General features: G+C 41.7%; 1 protein-coding gene across 5 annotated transcripts in view; it reads left to right on the plus strand.

The window, feature by feature from the left end:
- The window catches only part of LOC137952182 (DNA repair protein RAD50), a 70,636-nt gene that overhangs the window by 5,515 nt on the left and 38,091 nt on the right, over nucleotides 1–27,030 (plus strand). For all 5 annotated transcript variants that reach the window (XM_068799255.1, XM_068799262.1, XM_068799283.1 and 2 more), the window contains exons 4-7: nucleotides 2,318–2,493; nucleotides 20,669–20,783; nucleotides 26,039–26,267; nucleotides 26,531–26,709. In XM_068799255.1, coding sequence (XP_068655356.1) covers nucleotides 2,318–2,493; nucleotides 20,669–20,783; nucleotides 26,039–26,267; nucleotides 26,531–26,709 — 699 coding nt within the window. The remainder of the gene's footprint in view (nucleotides 1–2,317; nucleotides 2,494–20,668; nucleotides 20,784–26,038; nucleotides 26,268–26,530; nucleotides 26,710–27,030) is intronic.

The raw sequence follows: 27,030 nt of genomic DNA on the forward strand, positions 1-27,030 counted from the left end.
CGGAGATGAAACTCTTTCCTGACGGAGGGGAGGGGTTGGGTAGTCAGCAGTGGTCATCTCGTTGAAACTTACCTTGATCCAAAAAAATTCTGAACCCACGATGATTTTGGAGAAAGAAAAACCTTCCCAATGTTGCGTCAACACGATGAAGAGCATTGCAACATCATGTTTAGCCATGCTAGTAGTATCCTCCGCCAACTTGATCAGATTACCGAAAGCACCGACGATACGCTTGAAAGAGTCTTCCAACTGAAGCTGCATAGGTAGACTCTAAATTTAGATCCACTGCCCAAAGGGGCAATTGGGGGTGGAGGGGAGCCATTCTGTAACTTCTGCACGACCAGCATGGTCGCTCGCGGAGAGATGGAGGGCAGCTGCTTATCCTATGGAGATTTAAAACAGATGAGCCATCTAAAGGAGCCCAATAGTGAGACAGTCAGCCAGTAATCGATTTCGGTCCCATCCAGCAGAAAGGACCATAACCACCACTACCAGACGGAGGCTCTGTCGTCCCACAAAGAGGGAGTCTGTAGGTAGAGAAATGGTGGATTGAGGCAAATTGGGTAAAAGATGGGATACTGCTGCTTGACTAGGAGAGGGGGGGGATCTGATTTTGGCTTACGGCTTGTCAGGAGGTGCCAAAAGCTGGTACAGAAGATAGACTAGCTAAAGGAGTCACCCGCAAGCTCGGGGGAAGTATATTCTAGCCATGATGAGGTCGCCTCTGCATTGCACAATCTTGCATTCTCTTACTTTTCTATACCGAAAGACTGAGAGGGAGAAAGTGATTGCTCCCATGTTGAGTTCCTTGAGTTTCGGCACCGAAGCAAAAATCCCTGGTAATGTCGTCGAAGATCAGAAGGAAAAGATTCCCCATAGATAGAGGAATCGAAATGAAGGATCGCTTCTCCCCATTCTTCACCGTAATGCGAATCAATCTTCTGTTTCTGTCCTTAAGGTGTTGCATGGTCATTTTTGAGTTGCCGAAGGAGAAATGATGGCTTGAGCCAGTTTTTGGCTCTGTCCCACACTGTTTTTGATTCTGAACAGTCATCCATTCGTTTCGATCTTTTCCGAAATCCCTGTTATAGTCTTTGTGGTCATCATCGTCCTGCTGGAAAACCAAAGAAGCCCCTCTCGCAAGCTCGGGAGTGGTGATCCTGTCTTCTTCGGAGCAAAGGGGAGGTTGCTCCATGGTCACCGTCGCTGTCGAAGATGGTCGGAGCTCCTTGCCTAGCCAGTGACGGGAGCACCGGTCGCTCTGTCCGTCACCCATACTAGCATCGCTGCAATCTGACATTTTTCTGATCAATTCACTCAGTAATCCTCATCTGCCCTAATATGTAATTCACTTGCTTTGTAGGTAATACTCTGAAAATTCCTTAGGGTTGATATCATCCAACCTAGGGATGATGTAAGCAGTCTGAGCCCAATAATGGGCTGTGCTGCAAGAAAAGGGGAGAAATTTCAATAAAGAACTTCCTTTAAGGCATATTTCTAGTTCTAAGCACTTTAGCATAAGCCATGAAAAAATCCAAGAACTTAGGGCTGATGTAGGCAGAGGCCAAGATGATGCAGGTAGAAGACCTAGTACTGTGGTTGCACAATCCAAAAAAGAATGATTTTTCACTCAGTAATCCTCCATAGGAACTGCTCAATAGGCAGTAGGAGCCATATACCCCATGGTTATTATGGCAGGAGAAGAAGGCAAAAATTTAGATTTTTACCTACCAGTCAAGGTAGATTTCTGAAATCCTCTTTCTTTGAAGTCATAGGTTTTAATTGAAGGAATTGGAGAAGAATGAAGGGCTCCAACCTAGATCTACTGCTCTGATACCATGTAAAAGAGTGAACTTTAGGGTTTTAAAGAGAGAAAGAGAGAGAAAGAGAGAGAAGGGGAAAAAATCGGAGAGCTGGAATGGCCCTGGTTGGGGGTCGAGCTCGCCCCCTGGTCTTTTATAGAGGTCTGAAATAAAAAAATTATAGATGCCCCTGATCATGTTTCAAGGTCTTGTATTGCTATTCTCTTCTCTGTTATTATATTATCACTTTTATAAAAAAAAAGCTCTTGTATTGCTTTTCAGTTTCACTTTAGTGCTTGAGGGCTATATCCTCTCCCTTGATTAATGTTGTAATCAACTTATTTTTCTCTAGTGAATTCTTGTAGTGAATTCTTAACCATTTTTATGTATAGTTTTAGGTGGATTGTTCAGATCAATGATGTGTGACTTCCCAAATCGGATTAAGCTTAGCTAATTTTCCTTAAAGTATGTGTTATTACCATTTAATTTTCTCTATTTGTTTGTTCAAAATGCAGAAAGTATGCCTCAGCTACAGATGTGCTGATATGGATAGAGAAGTTCCTGTTCTTATGGGTGTCTCAAAGGCCGTCCTGGAGAATGTTATTTTTGTGCACCAGGATGATGCTAATTGGCCACTGCAAGATCCCTCAACTTTGAAAAAGAAGTTTGATGATATCTTTTCTGCTACCAGGTATTGATGAATCCCCTGATTCATAAATCTTGTATTCAGGGGAAAGGGGACAAAATAGACTTGATGATACAAATATTTAGTGAAGATAACATTGAGGAACCTTGTTAACCTTCTACTGAATAAAGACCTAACAATCTTGTAGAGTTTGGATTCCTCCTTTGTCACCTTGTGGTCAATCAAGATAATTTTTTAAATCCTTGATTGTTGAGGTTGTTGAGCAATCAACAGCTGTCATCTTCTGACAGTGTGGGAATAATACCCAGTTTGTTGCTTCCTTCAGAAGGATTAATATTATATGCTGTCCTTTTTGTTTTTTTTTTTTGTTTGAATGTTAATTACTCATAGGCACTAGTGCACACATACACTCTCCGGCCCATACCTGGTGAGACTTGAACCCAAGTATTTCATACTAGAAGCTGGTACCTGGCTGTTGTTAGCTTGTGCTTTTAACTTGTTAGTTTAAGTCTTACAAGGAAGGCAACCTTTGTGGAGCCAAAAGCTTGACCTTTATTTATCTTTTGAATGATGGAAGACTTTAGAAAAATAGAGAAAAAAAGCAAAGTGGCATCCCCCTAAACAGAAGGACGAAATGGGGAAGACCACAACAAGAAGGATAAAAAGTGTGTACCAACGTAGTTTACAACAAGGTCATTCAGCGACCACTTTAGCTTGGAAATCTGCTGTCTGATTAGGTAGCCCTTTTCTTTAGTAGCCTCCTTTGAGATTTGGATAACTGACATGGAAGCTGCTTTGATACTAAATGTTAAAGATCTATTAAACATGCAAAAACTCACAATAGTGGAATATAGAATGCTAGACATTTAAACCTATCTTTTACTAGGCTGGTACAACTTACCCCTAGTTGTTCCCTTTGGGAAATAACAGTGAAAGATTCTCTAGTACAAATAATTCACCTTTTCATGGTAGACATGAAGAATTTGCTGTTGAGGTGTGCAATGCTTTCACCAGGTGCAAATTTTGTTGGTCTTGGTTAAGACTATTGCCCTGTGCATGTTATTGGCATCTAAATCAAGTTAAGGCAAGTAATAGAGGGTGTTTTACTCAATTTTGACCTCATCTTACCAAGACATATCTTTTCTTTTTTACCCAAGTGAGGATACCATCATTATAGTTTCTTGACCTTGCGTCTTCTAGCCAGTTTTCAGTGATGTTATAAAGAAAACGTTTTTAATGCCGTGAAATTTTATTAAGAGAATAATAATTTACAAGAAACAAAACAAACTAGGATGCTGGCGAAACAAACAATCAGAATAAAAAACATAATGAAACAACTAACACATTCCCATTGCAAGACATTGGAGAGTAACATCAATTTGCAACTATGTATTTGCTGTTGAATTGGCACCCCTCATTATATGCATTCGAGAAATCTGAATAGATCTGCTTAGATCACAAATCTCTTCGTAGATACTAAGAAAACCCTATGGTGGCTCACGTCTTGAAGAAAAACATCCAATGTGCACAAACGAATACTCTTTCACTATCAATGAACTAAAAAAATATTGTCAAACATTTTCATCCCTTGTAAGAGCATACTAAATGATGAAGAATCGTTGACATTTTGCTTTCTCCTTACCAGACTCAGCAGTACTATTATCCGGGAACATTCAGTTTATAAGCTGATTTGGAAGCCCAACTATAATGGCCGATTCACTGTTACATCTGCTTACTCTCATATCAGAAAGCAATATTACAGTTCTCATGAGCACAAGGCGAATCTGGCTTAGAAACTCTCAGCGCCAAGCAAAATCAAATTTTTTGTGTGGTCAGCCATCAGAGAACAGATTCTTACTTCGGACAACCTTCATAGAAGAGGCTTCACCGCCCCTGATCTTTCTTGTCCCCTTTGTGGTGAGTGCGATGAGATAGTCCAGCATGTTCTCTTATACTATGGATTTTTGTGGCAAGTCTGGATGAAGATTTTTTAGAAGATTGGCTCCAAGTGGGGCTACATCAAGACCACTTTGGTACCTTTGAGATGGTTCGAGGGATTCACCTTCCTCGGCTGGGCAAGTTAATACTTTCGGCCTGTCTTGCATATGTTCCATGGTGCATTTGGTTCGAGCGGAACAATCGAAGATTCAAAAGGCTAGTCATTTTGGGATGGGCCTTAGACCCAACTTTCATGGTATCAGAGTAGGTATTCATATGTGGGCCTGCGCCTAAACTATCCACTTGTAGAGCCACAAAAGAGGGCCTGCACCTAAACTGCCTACTCCTAAATTATCCACTTGTAGAGCCACAAAAAGAGGGTCTACACGTGAGGGGAAGTGTTAAGGAATAGTCCCACATGGATTAGTGAGTACAAAGATTTTGAGTTTATTAGTTGAGAAAGAGGCTTCCTAAGGTGACTAGTCATTTTGGGATAGGCCTTGGACCCAACTTAACAACTCCAAAGCTAGCACCCCGAACAACACAACTTCTCATGCTGTTGGCCTCATCTCAAGCTGGCTTCATACAAGGAAGGATTTTGCCACTCTATTGGGTGTTTCCCTTGGGGAAAATTGGAATTTGATTGCCCATATGTCTGGCCCCTGCAGAACTCCGAGTATGGCCATTTGGGATCCTCCCCCTTGAGATTGCATTAAGCTGAATTTTGATGGTAGTGCTATTGGCTGTCCTGGGCTGACTGGAGTAGGCAGTGTGCTCAAAGGTCACAATGAAGACCCTATTCTTTCTTATGCTGGTCCCGTGGGCATTGCTGATTCTAATACTGCTGCAGTTAGTGCTCTGCTGTTCGGCCTCTAAATCTTCAGGGATCGTCTCCATGGCAAGTTAATCATTGAAGGTGACTCGAAGACTGTTATTAGTTGGTATTCCAAAGACAGCTCCCCCCTTGGCGCCATTGGCCCATCACTGATAGTATTGCTGATATTGTGTCTTCTACTCATTGTAATTGGAATCTCATTCCTAGATCAGCTAACTCTTTGACTGATAAATTGGCAAAATTCGGAACTTCCCAACAATCTCTCATTGTTTGGGAAGGCCCTCCTTTGTAAATTGCTCTTTTGAGTCTTAATGAAAATCAGCATCATTTTAAAAAAAAAAGGAGCATACTGGGCTTTGTCTGTGGAATTGTATTACCAAAAGCACAAAGCATATATGAATGAAGGTTTGGATTGCCTCTTGAGCTACCATCAAAATTTAGTTTAGTCCACCCAAGTTGAGGTCAATTCCACTAAGTTTCATACCTAGAAGAAGAGTAATTAGGCACATTCATTCAATTTGGGAATAGTCCCACCTCTTCCTTCCTTTCTCTGCATATGATGAAACAAAAATTGTGTATTATGAACTATATTCTTTATAACCCCTCCTATGGATTGGGATTTATTTCTAAAAGTGCTACCTTTTTGTTGAGTAGGAAAAGTCCCTCATTGATAAAAGTCAAATGTGTTATTGGGTATATTAGTGAGCAGTAGGCCTCCTAAGTGGCTAGTCATTTAAGGATGAAACGGAGCTCAATCCAATAGTGATATCACAGTGGACGTTTGCTTGGGCATAGTTTCTGTTCTGTTGTTAGTTTATTCCGAGTTTGTGCCCCCACGTCTCAAGCTCGTTATGTGTAAGCTTGGACATGAGAGGTATTGTTAAGTGAGAATAGTCTCATGTTGATAACAGTTAATAAGTGTTATTGGGTTATAATGGTGGGCTTCGTTAGTAGCTAGTCATTTTAGGATGGAGTTAGACTCAATCCAAAAGTTTTCTTCTTCCTATAGGGCCCAAATAGTTGTAGAAATAGCTGTCCTCTTCAAAACCTTTCCTTTGTTTGGCAAAAAACATCTAGAAGATATGTAAGGAAACAACAATGCAATTCACAGTTTGATAGGCTAGCACTCTAGACTGCAAAAGTAAAAGGGCGATGCTAAAAATATGATCCTTCAACTCATAACTAAATTGTAAAGCTTTTATTTTTTATTTTTTATTTTTTATAATGGCATGATTTTATTAAGCCAAAAAAGGGAGATTGCAAGTAGGCGGAGTCCTTAACAATGGGACATTGGAGGGAGACCCCTTCCTTAGCAAGGGAGTCAGCCAAAAAGTTGGCTGCTCTAGCAACATAACTATAAACGAGGGAGTCAACAAGCTTAAGAATATAAGGAAAACAAGTGCAATGGCACCAAGGAGGCTCCACATTGCCAAAACACTAATTGATGATGACTTCGGAATTACCCTCAACATGAAGAGAACGATGGAACCGATATTTGAAAACCATAAGCTCGTGCTTTAGACCATGTAACTCAGCTGAGGTGGAGTTAGAAATGTCAAGGGGGCCCTCATATGTAGCAAGGATAGTGCCCGAGGAATCTCTGAAGACTCCCAAAGCCCAACGGTCCAGGATACCCATTGATGATCCTCCAAAGTTGAGCTTAATGATATTAATTACCAGAACACCAATTGATGACGACTTTTCGTTCTAAAGCTTACAACTAACATTGCCCACATTTTGACCTAGACAAATAAGCTGGTTTGTTGTTAAAATCTAACCTTTTAGAGGCATACTAGAGAATAGATACATTTTAGGGGGAGTGAGCCTCGACCCAACCACGGATGAGGTTGGGTGACAAAAATTAGAAGAAAAGTAATATAAAAGAAGAAACTATAATTCTAAGCATTTTCAATCCTTAAAATAGGGGACAAAGTTATGCTTCAGTAGAATTACAATGCTTGAATGGCACATTTGTGTGTGTGTGGGTTTAATTATGAAATAGAATGACAATCCTAAGGAAGAAATAATGAAACTAGGAAAGCACAAAGAAATAAGCAAAACCATTAGAAAAAAGAAAAAAAATTGAGAAGGGACGTGAGGTGCCAAAAACTAGATGTTGTCAGGGGTTGGCGCTCCTGGGGGTATGAAGACAAGATACATTCAGTTTTCTAATAAGTTCCCCATCTCATCAAAATAGATAAAAAAGTGGCCTTGAAGGCACTTGTTTTCATTGGTGCAATTAAAAATTACATCTGAGGTTGCACAGGGAGGGGAGTAGTAAATTACTTATGTAGAGTTGAAGGCTTTGGAGAGGGGTTTACTCCACCATTGAAGTGGCTGAATGATGGACGTAAAATAGAAGGATATTACCTACAAAGAGAACTTTTTAACAGTTTCTTCTGAATTTTTAAACAGTTCTTGTATTTGCTAACATATTCGGATGCTTTGTCATACTCTTTTGACGTGTATAAAACCTCTTTGTGCTTTAGCATCTAAAGCTCAACTTAATGGAACTTCTAGACAGAATCCACTAGATTGATTTTGAAGAAAAAGAGGGACTTGGGATGCGAAGTATTTCACAACAAAGAGGGTTTCAGAATTATTTCTATTGACCTTTGTTCCTGTTAGCTTGATTACTTTATTTGTTAATAACAAAGCTAATCACCCTTACATGGAAGACTATGCCTTTACATGGAAGAATTATGTTTGGCACTATGTTCAATAATTGACTAAATTCTCTAACTTAGCATTGTGTAACAGGTCCTTAACTGAAGATATTTACATAGAAGTACATAATCTTGTCACTCTCCCTCAAGCTGGAGACTGGATATTAATAATTTGCATCTTGTTGCAAACTTTTGATGTTGCTTGGTGTTGACAGGCTTAATAATGATTTTTTTTTTTTGTTTTTGATGGAATGTGTGAATTTTATAAAAGGAAACGATATAACCTATAAGGTGGGGCCACCTTCCACAATAAGGGTTTCAAGGGAGGATCCCCGTTTAGCATGGAAGTCCGCAAGGTGATTGACGGATTTGGGTGCATGCACCCAAGTACAATTGAGGGAGGAGAAGATGCTATATATACTTAGGAAGACATCCTAGTGCCACCAGGGAGGGGGGGTCTTGGATTTGGCGCACCAATCAATGACAACTTTGGAATCCCCTTCAATGATGAGTGGACCCGAGAAGCGGTCCTAGAAGATCGTAAGGCCATGAAGCAACTCGGCAAGTTCAATGGAGGTGGAGTCTAAGGATCGGCGAAGGAGGCTACTGTTGTCATCATGAATTACTCTTCCAAAACCGGCGGGCCCAGGACAACCAGTTGCGTTGTCATCGAAGTTCAACTTGAGGTGACCAGGAGGGGGAGGAGATCAAACAATCATGTTTGGAGGATGTGAGGGTCCTGCCATGGCTGCAACCAAGTGCCAATTCCCACAAAAATTAGAGTTGCTAAGGTGGAGGAATTCTTTCTACCTGATGAGTCAGGTGGAGATATCAACTCTGCCAAAATTGGCTTAATTAGGATATCAACTAACTAATTTTTTTCTTTACTTAAAAATCAGTCAACTAATTGTTTTATGACACTTATGGAGTAGGTATCCTAAGAGGGAGTAGAAGATCATGGAGAGTTTTCAAAGGCCTACTGTGACATAGACTTAGTAGAAGTGTAGGGAACTACTTAATGGGTTGAAGGATGCCTTCTACAAAACATCGACATCACTTCATGGTGGTGTTTTAGTGTCTAATTGTTGATTTTCAGGACTCCATATGTTGCACTCTTTGGTAAAGGAGAGGAGTAAGAAGAAGAAAAGAGAAGAAGAGAGAAAAGAGGAAAGGAATGACCAAGAGAAGAAAAGATGAAGGTGAGCATGTTGAGGGAGAATGAGGGGAGAATTAGGGTTGTGGACCTAGTCTTAACACTCCCCCTAAAACTTTATTTATAGATGACAAAAAAAACAAATATTACAAGTATACCCTTCATCCTAGAAGGAGTGAATAAGGGACAAAGATTATAAGATAATTACATCAATGACACTTAAACATGTCTTTATCTTCTAACACTCCCCCCTCAAGCTAGTGGTGAGAAGAGATCATACATCCCCAATTTGGTGCATGCAGTGGAGAGGACCTTGGAGTTGATCGACTTCGTGAATATATTAGCGAGCTGTCTGTGAGTTAAGACATGTTTAAGACTTATAATGCTTGCTTATAACTTTTCTCTCACAAAGTGACAGTCCACCTCAATATGTCTGTGGATTGTAGCTTGATTGTCATAGTGGAGTTCCATCGGGCCTTCTTTGTTGAATCCCAACTCTATTAGAAGGGATTTAATCCATAGGAGCTCGCTTACTGCATGTGCCAACTACATTCTGTTTTTTACTCTTCCATGTAACAAGATTGCCTCCAACTAGAGTAGAGTATCATGAAGTAGATTTTCTATCATTTGGGGATCCAACCCAATCCCCATCGACAAAACTTTTAATATTGAAATAACCATGACACTTATAAAGGAGTCCTTGACCTGGTGTTTTTTTTTTTTTTTTTGAAATGATGCTGAATTTTATTAAGACAAAAGCTCAAGAGAGCAATTTACAAAGGGGGGAAGCCTTCCCCAAATAAGGAGATATTGCTGAGAAGTTTCAAATTTAGCCAATTTATTAGCCAAAGAGTTGGCTGATCTAGGAATGAGATTCCAATTACAATGAATAGAAGACACAATGTTAGCAATACAATCGGTGATAGGTGAGTGGCGCCAAGGGGGGAGCTATCTTTTGAACACCAACTGATGACAGTCTTTGAGTATCCTTCAATAATTAGCTTGCCATGGAGACATTCCTTGAAGATTCTGAGGCCGAATAGAATAGCACTTACTTCAACAGTATTTGAATCGGCAATGCCCACCGGCCCAACATAAGAAAGAATAGGGTCTCCATTGTTGCCTCTGAAGACTCCACCTGCTCCAGTCGGCCCAGGACAGCTAATAGCACTACCATCAAAATTGAGTTTGATGTACAAGGGGGAGTATCCCAAATGACCAGAATCGGAGTCCTGCAAGAGCCTGCCATACGAGCGATCAACCTCCAGTTTTCCTGAAGGGAAACACTCGATAGAGCGACAAACTCCTTTCTGGTATGTAACCAGCTCAAGATAAGACTCACTTTTCAAGTACATGAGAATCCTCTCTAACGCTTGCCAATGAGAGATCTGAGGTTTATGCATATATTGGCTGATCACACTAACTGCAAAGAAATATCCGGACTGGTCACAGTGAGATAAATCAGTTTCCCAAATAGCCTCTGGTACTTGCCTACATCTACTTCTTCTCCAAAACTAGCACATAATTTTGTATGTTTCCATAGGGGTATCAATAGGATGACATCCTATCATTTATGTTTTTTTGAGCAAGTCAAACACATATTTCCTCTATGATAAGATGATGCCATGCCTGGATTGAAGAACCTCAATACTGAGGTAGTACTTAAGGAATCCCAAGTCCTTTGTCTTGAATTCATTGCATATCATGTGTTTGACTTGTCAGATGCTTTCAGTATCACTACCTGTCCAGATAATATCATCCACGTATACAACATGTAGTACCACACCTTTCTTAGTATGCTTGACAAATACGGAATGGTCCACAAAGCACCTTGTGAACCCAAATCGAAGTATTGTTTAACTAAACTTGTCATACCAGGCCCGCAGAGATTGCTTCAGACCATAAAACGATTTTTTTAGTGTCATAAACTTCCCTCAACCACATATCTAGGTGGTTGTTGCGTATAAATTTCTTCCTTAATATCACCATTGAGGAAGAGATTCTTCACATCTAGCTGAAAAATAGGTCATCGAGAGTTAGTAGCGAGAGATAACAAAAGCATTTAAAAAAAAAAAGAGATAACAAAAGACGTACTGAGTTGAGCTTGGCAACATGTGAAAAACTTTCCTCATAGTCATTTCCATAAATTTTTGCCAAATGGTAGGGGAATCGCCACGTTTGATTCTCATAAAGGGCTGCCATTTGTTCATCCATGGCTGCTTTCCATCCTGGATGCTGTAGGGCCTTCTGATAAGATTGGGGATAACCGATGGGTGGATAAATAATTAGCAATGGGGTTGATAGGTAGATGGTCGTGTGCATGCCCTAGGCTCTTTTCGAAGAGCAATTGGTCGGGTATCAAATGGAGGACCAAAAATAGGAGGTGGAGAAGGAGAATGTACCTCATAGGGGTCTGGAGACTCCACAGGTGTAGTGTCAACCAATGCTTCAGGGGGCAAAGCAGGTACGTCATCACGACCATGAACTACTGACTCATAAATCGACACAATAGGCTTAGGAAACTTATTGGTTGCAAAGAAACCAGGTGGAACACTGGTGGATGAATAAAAGGGTTGTTCTTCAAAGAATGTTACATCACTAAAAAAATATCTTCTTGAGAGAAGGATTGTGACACACATATCCTTTCCGAGTACGAGAGTAGCCCAAAAAGATACATTTAATTGCCCTGGGATCCAATTTAGTAGTATGGGGGGATGTAACACGAACAAAACAGGTACACCAAAAAACTCTCCTAGGAAGAAAAAATAGCTCATCACCAGGAAATAGATGAGAGTATGGTATCTTATTACCAAGTATCGAAGAAGGTAATCTGTTAATAAGAAAATAGGCCGTAAGGATGGCATGTGGCTAGTAGAAATGAAGCACGTGCATATGGTGTAGTAGAGCACGAACAACCTCCAGAAGGTGTCTATATTTTCTTTCAGCCTTACTATTTTGTTGTGGTGTGTAGTCACAAGAAGTTTGGTGAATGATGCCTGTTTGCAAAATGATTGGAAGTCTCCTGACATAAATTCCTTGGCATTATTTGAGCAAAGGATCTTCACGGTATTATTAAATTGAGTAGATACCATGACACAAAAAGACTTAAAAAGAGGTTATACCTTTGATCTTTCTTTCAATAAGAACAACCATGTAATCTAAGAGAAATCATTAGGAAATGCAATGAAGTACTTTGAACAGGAAACATTAGAGATGTTCATGGGTCCCCACATATCAATATGAACTAAAGAAAAAGGAGCAACACCTTTGGTTTTGCCACGAGGAGAATAAGTACTCCATTGGTGTTTACTTACTTGACAATCTTCACAGTTCAGGCTGGAAATGGAATGCAAGGAAGGAATCATCTGTTTGAGAGACTGTAGGGATGGATGATCTAACCTATTGTGCCACTGAAGAGCCATATGCTGAGCACTGGATGTGGCTGTGAGTGCTAGCGAATCACGATCTCCACCAATAACCTGTTTTGTCTACTGCTGAAGTTAGTGCTCTGTTGTTTGGCTTCCAAATCTTCAGGGATCGTCTCCATGGCAAGTTAATCATTGAAGGCAACTCGAAGATGGTTATTAGTTGGTGTTCCAAAGACAACTTCCCCCCTTGGCGCCATTGGCCCATCACTGATAGTATTGCTGACATTGTATCTTCTACACATTGTAATTGGAATCTCATTTCTAGATCAAACAACTCTTTGGCTGCTAAATTGGCAAAATTTGGAACTTCCCAGCAATCTCTTATTGTTTGGGAAAGCTTCCCTCCTTTGTAATATGCTCTTTTGAGCTTTTGTCTTAATAAAAATCAGTATCATTTAAAAAAAAAAAAAAAAAACATGTTTTGTCTTCAGATCCTGAGGAATACAAGAAGTAGGGGAAAAAGTAACGGAACAATTTAATTTCTTTGTTAGTTGACTGACAGATAAAAATCTAAGTGAAATTTAGGAACAAATAGGACATCTTTCAAATGAAGAGTAGGTGTAACAAATGTGGACCCCACCACCTTGGTTTAGGATCCATCTGCTATAGAAATAAATTTGTCATTCAAACAAGGAGATATAAAACTCAAGAGGTTACCATTAATGTTAAGTGCTCAGACGCCCTTGAGTCAATGGTCTAGGATGGAGAAGTTGCCAAAACCATATCTGTTATAGTAGTAGCAGCAATAGGAGAAGCCTTGTTTGGGGAGGCTTGATCTGGGGTATGAGCCATATATGCTTTATTTTCTAAAGTATTTCAAATTCCTCTTCGGAAACGGTCTTCTTGCGGATAGGCTCCATCATATTTTTTTATCTTTTGAAGTAATTCAAATTCTTCTGCAGAGATGGTCTTCGTGCCTTTGGTGTTCTTAGGAGCCATCATAGAGCTGAATTCTTGAACCAACCAAATCCCTTTAGTTTAATTCAAGCCGACCCACTTCAGGAAATAATGAACCCAGGGTACTCACCCGAGGATTTCTTCTTCAATAATAATGTCTCAATTAGAGAGACATAATAGGAACTGCTGTAATGAGCCAATAACACGTAGCATATATGCTGTTTTATAACAGTGGATAACATGTAAATAATGAAAGTCCATAAGTGTGGTAAGGACACATGGAATAATCTCCAACACGTTCAACTGAGAGTAAGGAAGCTTGAACCAAGTAATAAGCTGCCTAAGCTGAACCAAGTGCTGTAAATCTTCACAAAAGGAATAACTGAACTGAGTGCCGCTTCCAGATTCAACCAAGAACGACCAAATTCAAGTATAATTCAGCAAGTTATGCAGATCAAGGATTAAGCTGGCTTGCTGAACTCATGTGCTTCCAGCAATAGGAACTTCCATATATGTAATATATATATATTTTAACAATCTGAAATACTGCAGCCAAACACTTTCAAGGAGGAAAGCCCCAAAATCCAAAAACAGGTGCTGGAATTATCAATAAGCAGGTGATGGAATTATCAATAAATCACCCAAAAAACCAAAGCAGGTGCTGGAATTATAAATAAATCACCCTTTCAATGCTTGAGATAATTAAGCTTGCTGAAAAAAAAACTGCAACGTCACCAGTGACCAGCTATTTTTTTTATTTAATCAGAAACTCTGTTGAATAACAGCAACTTGCTGATTCACCTGTTAGATAAAACAATCAACTTGCTGTAGCCTGAATAACATCAACGTTTTGGAGAATCAGATGCAGGGAGCAGAGACACGCAGCAGATTTTTTTTTGAAACATGTTGGAGAAGAAACAACAGCTTGCTGTAAGCTTTCATCAATGTGTCTTAGAGTTCTGAACTAAGATAAGCTTCTCAGCAGACAGAATAATAACCTTCTGCTGGTGAATCAAGAAAACTGAAATCGAAAAGCTCCCTTACTCTTCTGCTACCCAACGACTACTCCAAACATTCTCCTTTCTCTGATAGCAACAGGTAAACCTTCATTGTTTTTTTTTTTTTGTCATAAGAGTAATGAAGAACAATCTGGTATTCAATCAGAAACTCTGCTGCTGTATTTCAGAACGAAGATCAATCTCAGGTCTCAGTTCATCAACAAGAACGAAATCTCTGGAGGAATCAGAACCAAACACTATCAAACAACCAGCAAACACGAGAAACCAGTGGCAGTTACGACAATTAGCAGAGGCTCGGAAAACTCATCAGTAACAGTTATGACACTATGTAGAGGCTCAGAACACTCGTTGGGCCGTGAAACAGCAATATTATCAAGAATAAAACTTCCAATCAGCAGAGGCTCAGAATTATATATGTTATCAAGCAACCAGCAACGCAATATTATCAAATCTCAAACAAGCAACGGGAAGATACCAAGAGATAGCCATCCAATATCAAGTCTAGAAGGAAAATTCCCCAAATAGCAGCTGCTTGCGGGAGATTACCGAACTCAGGATTCTCCATGGACAGAGGCGCTGTTAAGGAAGAAGCATGCATGCTTTTGCGATGTCAGAATATAGAAGATTAGCATCATCATCATTGAAGAATAGCTTGGCAATGTTTCTACGACAATTATCAGCAGCAGAGATAAAAACAGCATCCTTTTGATTAATCGCATAAAGGGAATTAAACTCACGGAGTCCTGAAAATCACTACTTTGGTACCATGTTGATTTTCAGGACTCCATATGTTGCACTCTTCGGTAAAGGAGAGGAGGAAGGAGAAGAAAAGAGGAAAGGGACGACCAAGAGGAGAAGAGAGGAAGGTAAACCTGTTGAGGGAGAATGAGGGGAGAATTAGGGTTGTGAACTTAGTCTTAACCATCCCCCTTAAGTTTTATTTATAGATGTAAAAAAATAAATATTACAAGTATGCCCTTCATCCTAGAAAGAGTGAATAAGGGACAAGATCATAAGATAATTTAGGGTCTTTTCTAGAGTCGTATCTGAGTTCGGCACAATCATTGCTCTGGACCCATTCACGGAGCACTGGCACCGTTTGGATGAGGCCCGGATCCTCATCACCCCCCTTCACCCTTATGAAGGGCAATATTTCAGATGTGTTATGGTGGATAAAGAGCGCTACTGGATCCGTATCAGCATCGTTGCAATGGATGATTTTAGAGATGTGGTCCCCAAAAGCACTATCAAACCTTGGGAAATCACACAGCCACCCAATGAGCTAAGAAATGCATCTCTCGACTCTGCCCCCTCTCTGCAGTTGCGATCCCCTCTAGGCAGCCTTATAGTTGGCATGGGAACTATACTCGCTAACCCCCCGGCATTCCCCCCCACTTATCTGACACATCACCCACCCACCCTCTCAACCCAATCTCCTAAAAAAAATGCCATTGACCCAGATCCAGATGTCATACACACCTCTGTCTTAACTCCAGAAATACCCTTAACCACAACTTCCTCCGCCATAGAAACCCTCATAGACCCTCCTGCAAATCATCCCCATAACCCTCCCACTCCACAAACTTCCCACTAGATATTGGAATCCCCCCCTAGTTCACCCCCGAGAAATCCCCACCCTGGAAATTACCTCTCCGACGCAGAGTCTGGAAGCAGTGAGTGTGCTCCTCGTGCCCACAAGAAAAACAATTCTCTCCCTTCCATTGTAACCTACCAGCGTCGAGCTAGAGGGCAACAGAGACAACTACTAAGGGAGGACCTAGTGCCACCATTCGATACCCCTGCAACCCAGAGGCGGGAGATTTCATCACTCCAAAGCCGAGTGAACGAGCTCAGGTGCTTGTGGAAACTCTTCAGTCATAACAACAGAAATATGACCCAGAAACTTGGGCCCAGATAGTGGAACTTGCCAAGGTGATGGGCACCGTCTCCCGGGAGATAACCACTCATATGAGAACTCAGAAAAGATGAAAAAAGATCAATGATTATTCTCTCATGGAATGTTCGTGGAATTGGGTCCTTGCGTCGCCGCGCCTCCATCCGGGACCTCCTTGCCTCTACCAAGGCAAATGTTGTTGTTCTTCAAGAAACTAAGGTGGTTTCTCTACCCCTTGGATACATCCGCGAATTGTGGCACCTAAAGGAGCCCGGTTGGGCTTCAGTGGATGCAGTGGGATTGGCAGGCGGTATCCTATTGATGTGGGACACCAGTATTATTGAGGTGCTCGACCGTTGCAGTGATTCTTATTCCCTTGGCATCAAGCTGCGAGACAAAGGTTCGGGGAACATTTGGTGCCTAGTTGGTGTCTACGGCCCTACAAGACACCATGAGCGCCACTTATTTTGGGAGGATCTATCGAGGACTTGTCAGAAGTGGCCTATTCCTCTTTTGCTTGTGGGTGACTTCAATGTCACTCGTTTCTGCCACGAGAAATCCCCGCCGTCCCGGAGAATCACTACCTCCATCAGGCTATTTACTGATTTTATTGGCAACTGGGACTTGGACGAGATTGCCCTATCTGGGAAGACCTTTACTTGGTCAAGTGGTAGGCAACCCCCTGTCCTCTCAAAGCTGGACCCCCCCCCCCCCCCCCCCTTTGGATCTATCTCTCCAATCCTTTTGGGAGAATATGACCGTTGCATGACCGAGAGGGTGGGCCTTCCCAATCAAGCTTTAAGATGCTAAAGCTGCTACTGAGGTCTTGGGCTTCTGAAAAGAAGGCCTCCTCCTCAATTGCGAGAACCGATGCCCTTGCTTAGATAGCTGTTCTCGACTCGGAGGAGGAAGTCAAAGGTCTCTCTTCTCCGGAAGTCTCTCAGAGGTACGCCCTTCAAGGGCAATTGCAGTCCTTCACCCACAGCGAGTTAGTGCACTGGAAGCAACATGCAAGATTCAAATGGCTCTCTGATGGGGATGCTAATACAAAATTCTTCCATGCAGTTGCCTCTGCATGAAGAAGGGCCAACTGCATTGCCATGCTCAACGTCAAAGGTGAGGCAACCTCGGACTGAGCCATTATTTCTGACTCACTGGTGAATTTTTTTGCAGATTTATAATCAGATCACCAGCCACTTCGGCCCTTCTTCCAAAGGGTTAACCTTCAGGTTATTCCATCAGCTGCAGCCAGTCTCATTGAGCTCCCCTTCTCTACGCGGGAAATTGAAGTTGCAGCCCTTGGTCTTGCTTTGGATCGTGCTCCTGGCCCGGATGGATTCAACGGGGAATTTTATCGTTGTTGTTGGCCATTTATCAGAGAAGATATTTCCAGCACGGCCCGCTCCTTTTATCAGCATGACATCGATATAGGAGTATCGGAGCCTCTTTCATCGCCCTCATCCCTAAAAAAGAGGGGGCTGAACTCCCATCCGACTTCTGGCCGATCAGTCTCACTACCAGTGCATATAAGGTGATTGCGCGCCTTCTTGCTAGTCGTCTCAGAGCAATCCTCCCTATTGCCATTCACCATGGTCAGAGTGCTTTTATTAAGGGAAGAAACATTCTTGATTCAGCCATGGCATATCATGAACTTAGTCATCATTTCAAGGTCCGAAAGCTCCCCAGATTCATCCTCAAGCTTGACTTCGAAAAGGCATTTGATAGAGTTAACTGGAAGTTTCTGAATACTCTCCATGGGAAGATGGGATTCGGAGAAAAATGGCGCTTCTGGATACAAAGCTGCATCTCCTCTGCAAGCTACTCCGTCCTTCTCAATGGCACAACTTGCGGGTATTTTAAGGGTAACAGAGGAATCAGACAGGGAGACCCCCTCTCCCCCCTACTCTTCAATGTGGTGGCAGAATACCTATCCTCCTTGATCTACTCGGCCAAGAACATGGGATGGCTCCTACCCACAACGGACTGCACAACTTTCGATATTTCGATTCTCCAGTTTGCAAATGATACTATTTGCTTCGGGGTTGGTACTATGGATTAGATCAAAAAATTACGTGCCGTGCTGGGATTATTTGAATTGGCTTCTGGTCAGAGCATAAACTGGGAAAAATTCACTCTCCTTGGCTATCATATTGATCCAGCTGAACTTCGGAATATGGCGGACTATCTGGGATGCTCTGTGGGAAATATGCCAGCTACGTATCTTGGGCTCCCACATTTTGATTCTCGGCCTTTGGCTTCACTATGGTCCCCCCTCATTGAGAAATTTGAAAAGAGGCTAGCTACTTGGAGGGGTAAACTCTTAGCAACAGCGGGGCGTCTCACTCTCCTCAAGTCTTGTCTGGCGGGGCTTCCAAATTATCTGTTATCATTCATGCACTGTCCAGCCTCCGTTTGCTCCAAAATTGATGCTATCCGTCGACGATTTCTGTGGAGGGGTTCTGAAGATACCTTTAGATACCATCTGGTCAGTTGGAAGGATATTTGCATGCCCCATAATAGGGGAGGTTTGGGCATTCGGCTTACAAAAGAAATGAACAAAACTCTTATGCTCAAATGGATTTGAAATTTTAACAACAAGCACAACAGCTTATGGAAGAATATGGTGAAATTCTACCTTCAGTTTTCGGGTGCATAGTGGAGAGAGGGTGGCGCTGCTTGCCTCCTATCCCCGATATGGAAATCAGTTTTCAAGCTCCTTCCAGTATTTAGAGATGCTACCGCATTTCACACGGGCAATGGAAGGACCCTTCTCTTCTGGTCGAATGAATGGTGTGGCCCCCGATCTCTCTCAGAGGACTTTCTAGGGCTGCATAGGGTGGCAAACAACCTCTCTTGCTCTGTGGCCGATTCATGGAGTGATCACTCGTGGAGTCTTCAGTTTTGTCGGGGATTAAATGATGAGGAATCGTTGGCTTTTTGTTCTCTCCTTACTAAACTCAGCAGTACTATTCTTCGAGAGCACTCAATTGATAAGATGATTTGGAAGCCCAGTAATAATGGTTGATTCACTGTCACTTTGGCTTACTCTCATATAAAAAAGCAAGACTATAGTCCTCATGAGCACAAGGCAAATCTGGCTTGGAAACTCTCAGCGCCAAGCAAAATCAAGTTCTTCGTGTGGTCAGCTATCAGAGAACAGATTCTTACTTCAGACAACCTTCACAGAAGAGGCTTCACTGCCCCCGATCTTTCTTGTCCCCTATGCGGTGAGTGTAAAGAGACAGTCCAGCATGTTCTCTTACACTGTGGATTTTCGTGGCAAGTTTGGAGGAAGATATTCCAGAAAATCGGACTCCAACTGGGGCTACATCAGGACCTCTTTAGCACCTTTGAGATGATTCGAGGGATTCTCCTTCCTCGGCTGGGCAAGTTAATTCTTTTAGCCTGTCTTACTCATGTTGCATGGTGCATTTGGCTCGAGCGGAACAACCGAAGATTCAACTCCAAAGCTAGTACCCCAGACAACAAGGCTTCTCATGCCGTTGGCCTCATCTTGAGTTGGCTTCATACAAAGAAGGTTTTGCCACTCTTTCAGGGGTTTCCCTTCGGGAAAATTGGAATTTGATCGCTCACATGTGTGGCCCTAGCAGAGCTCCTAGAATGGTTATCTGGGATCCTTCTCCCAGTGACTGCATAAAGCTGAATTTTGATGGTAGTGCTATTGGATGTCCTGGTCCAGCAGGAGCAGGTGGTATATTCAGAGGTCACAATGGAGACCCTATTCTTTCTTATGCAGGTCCGGTGGGCATTGCCGATTCTAATACTGTTGAAGTTAGTGCTCTACTGTTTGACCTCCAAATCTTCAGAGATCGTCTGCATGGCAAGTTAATCATTGAAGGCGACTCGAAGACGGTTATTAGTTGGTGTTCCAAAGACAACCTTCCCCCTTGTCGCCACTGGCCCATCACTGATAGTATTGCTAACATTGTATCTTCTTTGTATTGTAATTGGAATCTCATTCCTAGATCAACCAACTCTCTGGCTGATAAATTGGCTAAATTCGAAACTTCCCAACAATCTCTCATTGTATGGGAAGGATTCCCTCCTTTGTAATTTGCTCTTTTGAGCTTTTGTCTTAATAAAAATCAGCATCATTTAAAAAATAAATAAATAAATAAGATAATTACATCAATGACACCCAAGTTTGTCTATATCTTCTAACACTAATAAGTTGTGTAAATTGATTTTTTTTTTTTTTTTGTGGCTGGTTAAACTCGCGAAGTACTTTTTTCTCTGCACTTTCTTTTCACATTATTGATATATGCATGGTTTATAGAGTTTCTATCATGTCGATTTATTTGCTAGTATATCAAGTAATCCTGTCTTATAAAATTGTGGATCTTGTAATGAAGTTTCTCGTGTTAGCCAGATATACAAAAGCTCTTGAGGTGATTAAAAAGCTCCACAAGGACCAAGCTCAAGAAATAAAGACATACAAGCTGAAGTTGGAGAACCTTCAGACCTTAAAAGATGCAGCATTTAAGGTTCTTTGCCTACATTTGTGTTGTTTATTCTGTACTTAATTTGCAGACTCTGTTTTTTAAGTAGCTTATATCTTTTCTTTGTGGATAACCTCACTCATTTGAGATGATGGCTATGATACCTTTTTTAAGACCTTTCTTTATTTCATGTTCAAGATGGACCCGACAATGCCTTTTTGGAGGTTCCTTTTACGTTAGAAGTATCTATCTGAAAAATATCTCTTGAGTATGTTTGATTAGACAATTGTTTTTGAGGATAATGAGAATTTCATTAATTGAAGGAATTGCAACAACAACAACATAGGTGTGTTGAAAGGAACAAGCATGAAAACCAAAAAAAAAATCCATGAGATCATCAAATGGACAAAAGAAAAAGAACAGTCTGTGTTCATCAAATGAAAAAATTGTCTCCCTCTATAAGATGCTCCAAAGGAACGCCTTAATGAGCAAAAGATTTTGTAGTAGAATTTGTGCTATGCACTGAGTGAATTTGTCAAGAGACTAAGGAGAAAAGGCAATAATTGTAATTGTAAAATTTTGTAATCATGGAGTTCAAGGTAAGAGCAAGTGGAAAGAAAGGGTGAAGAAAGAGAAGAAAGGGAAGAGGAGATGAGAGGAACTACGTACAAAAAGGCCTGACTCCCACTGTATTTTATTAATCACTTAAGTTAACATAACATATAATGACTAGATTGCTCCATCAAAGGAGGCACCGGTTGAGGAGCAAATTCCTTTCTGGTGTGGAGCCAGCTGGAATCCATACCCACGGTAAAAGAGACTGTACTATCCAGATTGCTGAACTTGGAATTGAGTTTCCGAATATTTCTCTCGAGCCATAGACACCAAGGGATGTGAGCAAGGCAAGCAGAGAGTAGAAGATTGCCAATTTTTGGAAGGCGAGTCCCCAACACCATCTGAAAAGTGCCGAAAGATCCTAATGGAGGCCCACTTGACTTTGACCTTAGACCTTGGAAAACAATTGCCATCATATCCAAACTAGACTGGTTTTTATCCAAAACAGCCCCTTGGGACTTTGGAATGAGATCTTTTTAGAGCCATTGCTGAATCGGTGGGAACCCTTGTCAAGCTAGATGGCATCACTTTGGAAGCTAGGTCACTGAATCAGGCCATGCTGAAAATGATTCTGGCACAAGATTTCAACTCCAAAAGATGGCAGCAATCTGTATACTCAACGCTGCTCGGTGTAACTTAGGTTGGCCATGAAGGTCTAAAATGTTGGAGGCGTGGTGGTAGATGATGGTGGTGCATTTCAAAATTTAAACCACCTTGGTAGTGGGCCCCTTGATTATTCAGCATTGATGCCCTCTGCGTGCCAATGCCCATTGTACATTGGGACAATCACTAGGTGATCAAGCTGAATCGAGCTTTGACCACCATGCAAGGGCAGTTGTCAAGGAGTACGCTTACTGTATCAAGGTGAGGTGTCACCATTGCCTTTTTTGCACTCATGATGTCCACTCCAAGTTTGACTAGTAAGTAGTTTGTTTGATTAACTAAAAAACCTAGGGGTCGACTCCACCTTGCCAAATTGGTAGTTGTGTGCCAAGCTGGACATTGGATTTAAGGATCCGTTTGCATGAACAACTTAGTTGTTGTTAAACTCATGTCCGGGTTATCTCCTCTATTACTAGCCACATCTCTGCTTGGCTCCACTCCAGGAAGGAGTTCTTGGCTCTCTTTTGGATTTTGCCCAGGGAAAATTGGAGCACCCTTGCCCAGTGAGGAGGTCTGTTGAAGCCTCCAAAATTGCAGGAATGACGTTCCCCTGATCCAGCCTACATCAAAATGAATTTTGATGGCAGCTCCCTCGACAACCCTGGTTTGGCTGGTTATGGTGGGGCCTTCCATGACTCCGCCAGTATCCAGCTTTTGTCCTATTCCGGTCCTATGGGCATAGCGGACTCCACTGCTGTTGAGCTTTAGGCCCTCCTCAGAAGCCTCTTCATGTTTCGTGAGCATTTCTCTAGGCCGCTTCACATTGAGGGAGACTCCGCGGTGATCATTGGATGGTTCTCCTCTCCCTTTCCCCCGCCATGGCGTCACTGGGATGTTTACCATTCCATTTTGGACATTCTCCCCTTTATTACCTTTATTTGGTCCCATGTTCCCCGTTCTGCCAATTCTGTTGCAGACGGTTATGCTAAGCAAGTGACCTCCCTCCATGCTCCTCTTGTAAGGAGGAGGCCTACATAATCTTGTTTTGTTTTGTTTTGTTTTAATGCAATCATCACTTTCTCAAAAAAAAAAAAAAAAACTTATAGGTAAGACCCAAACTTGTAGCTTCAGCTTCTGTAAAGAACTTTTGTGGTGCTCCTGTGTTTATCAAAGCAATGGTCTCTCACCCATTTATGTAGACTTGTTGGTTCTGCACTTTCTTTGTCCTCAACTGGTGGTGGTGTATTCAGCATGCACTATGGACTATTTGCTACCACAATCACTTTTGAATTCACCTTCTGCTTGAACAAGTCCTCTCATTCGTGCGTCTCTGTCCAAATGCTTTCTGGCACTCTTCTCTGCTATGAATGTATGAATGTATGAATGTCCCTATCACATGGGGCCCTTTCAATTCCGTCTACAGTTTACTTATGTGCAATCTTGTTAAACCATCGACGCTTAACCCATTGCATTGGGCAAATGTGTCTTGGTCGACTTGGATTGCACTCACTGTTAGAACCTTGTTGGCTTTGTCTTCTATCTCGCCCAAAACCCATAGACCGATTGCCAAACAAACTCAAACACCCTCAACTCATGCTCCCGTAGATTGTGTGATGCAATAGGGCATTTGGCCAAACAATTTCTGCATGCATGCTCTCATCTGACTGTTCTGCATTACTGGACTCATCTGTCCCTACAAATAGTTTGAACTCATGCCCAAGGTTCCCTTGTGCTTAAAACCTACATGAGCTGCCTTTTGCCCCGACTTTAGTTGGGTTGCCTCACAACATGTTGAGTTTTGGCGGCCTGTCCACTTTGTGGTCCATTCTATTGCCTTGTTGCCCTGTTTATCAGTGATGTGCTTGCTTTACTCAATCAGCGTGGTTGCCCCTCAGTTGTCGCTCTTGCAGCTACCACTCAAGTGTTTTTGTTCGGTCTCTAGCTGCCTTTAGCTTTGCTTGTAACACCTCCATCTTCCCTGAAACTTGATGCCTTGTTGCCCCCATAGGTCATTCAGTAGGATATTGCAGGATTACAAATTGCTTTTCCATCTCTTGCTCCCTGACAATGAACAAGGCAAATGTCCTTGTCTCTAGTGCAAGAGCAAACTCGAACATAGCTCTGGTGCAACATTGCACTCTTCAGAAATACTTTGGCCCTCAAGCTGCTCAAGCCTGGCTTCCACCGCAACTAGGCACGATTGACTCTAAGTGAATTCAGAAACGGTCTTTGTTGCCCTGTTGATTTTGCTTCGGTGCTCTAGGTATCTGACTTATCTCAGATAATGGAATTTGTGCCAATGAGAAGCTCACACCCTTTTTGTATAGGATTTGAAGTGTAATGTCTTCTGGTATTGATGTCAGGATTATTGGCCAATTATTCTTTCAATTAGGTCAGATTTCGGTTACCCAATGATTTTCTGTGATAATTGCCTGGTCGGATATCTGCAATAATACATAAATCTTTTCTTTTCTACCCGGTCAGCCCATAACTGAACTATAAATTGCAGGTTAACCTGATTTTGCCATTATGGCACCAGTAACTCCGACTTGTGGCCATTATGCTATGCTCGTCTGTTATGCTTGTGGCCATTATTGTGTCGGATATGACTCCTGAATCATAATTACTTGGCGACTTCCAGCACTCAGAGTCCTTCAGTTCCTTTATTAAGCAATCTGTCCTTTAGGAGCTTACCCTACTTCCTGAGACTGTGCATGCCACTAAGAACCAACTCTAGAGCATGCAACACTCGGCTGAGTGGTGCACAACATTGGTCCACTGGGGTTGCTCACTCATACCACCATTCAGCTTGGACATCTACATGCAGATCTCTTGTTCTGCACTCTGTTTTATCACCCTGGCAGATATGCACACTTGGCAAAAATGCGTGTTTCTCACAAACTGGCCTGGCTGCCTTGCGTGAGTGCATAACAAGGTGCTGGCATTGTCTTCCGCACACGCATGGGCACTTGGCCTCTGCTGGCCTGTGCCTCGCATCTTGATTCCGGTATTCTGCCTTTCACCACAATGCTTGGATGGGTGTCCTTGATTAGCTTTCATTTTAGAGGATTTTGGCACTGCCCCTGCTATGCCACCATTACTGTGTCTCTTGCCTTCCATGGTTTCACACGCGTCGTCCATTCCAAGTTCAAGCTTCAATATCTGCATCACATACCATAGCTGCTATCCATTTTGTCTGGATGGATCTCCAAGGGAGCCCCTCAAACTAGCCTTCCCCCTCGTTCAGGGTTAAACCCTTGGCTTCGATGCTCCTGGCAAAACAACTAAGTTCACCGCTCGCTGTATTAGACATGATCCATTCCAACTTGGATAAGTTCTAGTGTCAAATATTCTACCATCTGAATCGTTGCTTTGATACTAACTACCATGGTGTGAGGCCTTACCCACTCGTGGAACAAGCTTACACCATGTGGTCTAATGTCCTAAAGTGGAAGTGACGCTAGTCAGCCTTCCCAAATTGTTAACATGGGCAGAGTTGCGGAAACATTGTAGCTAGTATAGCCAACAGAGACAGAGAGGGAAAGAATACACCATGTACACAAAATAATGTATTTTATTTCAAAACTATGAAGAAAGACAAGTGCAAGGCTTAATATGGATCCTAGGATACTTTTCTGATCATGCTTAAGTTCTACAGCATGCAGACTAGTTTGCCCTGGTTTGGTAAAGGCCTAGTGGACTGACTGATGCATAAGCCTTACACTTTGGTCCTATTTATAGGCCTTTACATATGTTACTACTGACCCCCATTAATCTTGTAACCCCTGAACATAAATGACTAAGACGTTATGGTTACAATTGCCCACAAACACCCTTCACTTACATAGGTTACAGTTAGTGTTACTTTCTGTTTGTGTTTATATATAGCATGAACTTTGTCTATTTAATTGAACTTTAGTGCAACTTCTGCTGTTCAAATGCTTTTCTACTGTTGCTGTGGCCTTTTTATATCTATCTTTAGTGTTTTGATGCACATATTAGAGATATGAACGTTAGAATTTATAAATATCCTGTCATTACCTCTACAGAAACTTTTTTCTTGTTTTTGGCTCTTTTACCAGCTTAGGGAAAGTATTGCTCAAGATCAAGAGAGAACCGAATCTTTCATTTCTCAAATGCAAGAACTGGAACAGAACATTCAAAATGTGGAGCGTAAGATCTCTTCCACGGAAACAACTTTAAAGGAATTGCAGGCGGTGCAAGATGAGATATCAATCAAGGATACTAAGCGAAGCATGTTGTTCAAGCTCCAGCAGACCCAGTATGCTAATCTGGCTGAAGAAAATGAAGGTCAGATGAAGGCATTACGTACCACATACAAAAAAAATAAAAAAATGTTAATGGCATTACTTGTCTGGCTGGATGTGCATTCATTGGTTGTGTGGCTTCATTTATGCATTTCTATGGGTCACATTGCGTGGGTATTATTACTCCCGAAGTTGTGAGTTTGAAGCATAGCCAGACCTGTAATACAATTTCTGTATTTGGTAAATGCTTGTACTCCTAATATTTCTAAACTTTCAGGCCATTTTACTGATGCTTTCTTTCGCCAGACACTGATGAGGACTTGAAGGAATGGCAATCGAAATTTGAAGAAAAAATTGCTCAGTTGGAGTCCAAAATAAGAAAGCTAGAGAGGCACATGAATGACGTGGAAACTGAGAGTACACTTACCTCACAGCAGATTAATGCATCCACACGGGAGATTGCAAAGCTTCAAGCTGAAGCTGAAGTAATATGCCACAAGTGCATCATTTTCTCTTTTTCTCCATGTTTAGGTGGAAATATGTCTATTAGTGTGGCTTGCAGCTGATGTAACGAATCAGTATTAGTTATTGTGTTTTGTCTGAAGAATCTCTGCATTTTGTCGTTGTAGGAAGTAGTTGATTAAATGTCTTAATGTCTGTAGCTGATATATTATGTCACAAGCTTTATCATGAAGTGCATGTATCTGTTCATGTGATTGCTTAGTCAACCCTATGAGGTTTTTTGGCCATGGTAGTGGCATGGTGGACAAATATAAGGGCAACTTCTGATCAAACACCTAAACTAC

This window comes from Aristolochia californica, unplaced genomic scaffold (assembly GCF_029961685.1).
Source record: "Aristolochia californica isolate CCGP_79_NKW_82.1479 unplaced genomic scaffold, dmAriCali1.0.hap1 SCAF_1, whole genome shotgun sequence".
Lineage (NCBI taxonomy): Eukaryota > Viridiplantae > Streptophyta > Magnoliopsida > Piperales > Aristolochiaceae > Aristolochia > Aristolochia californica.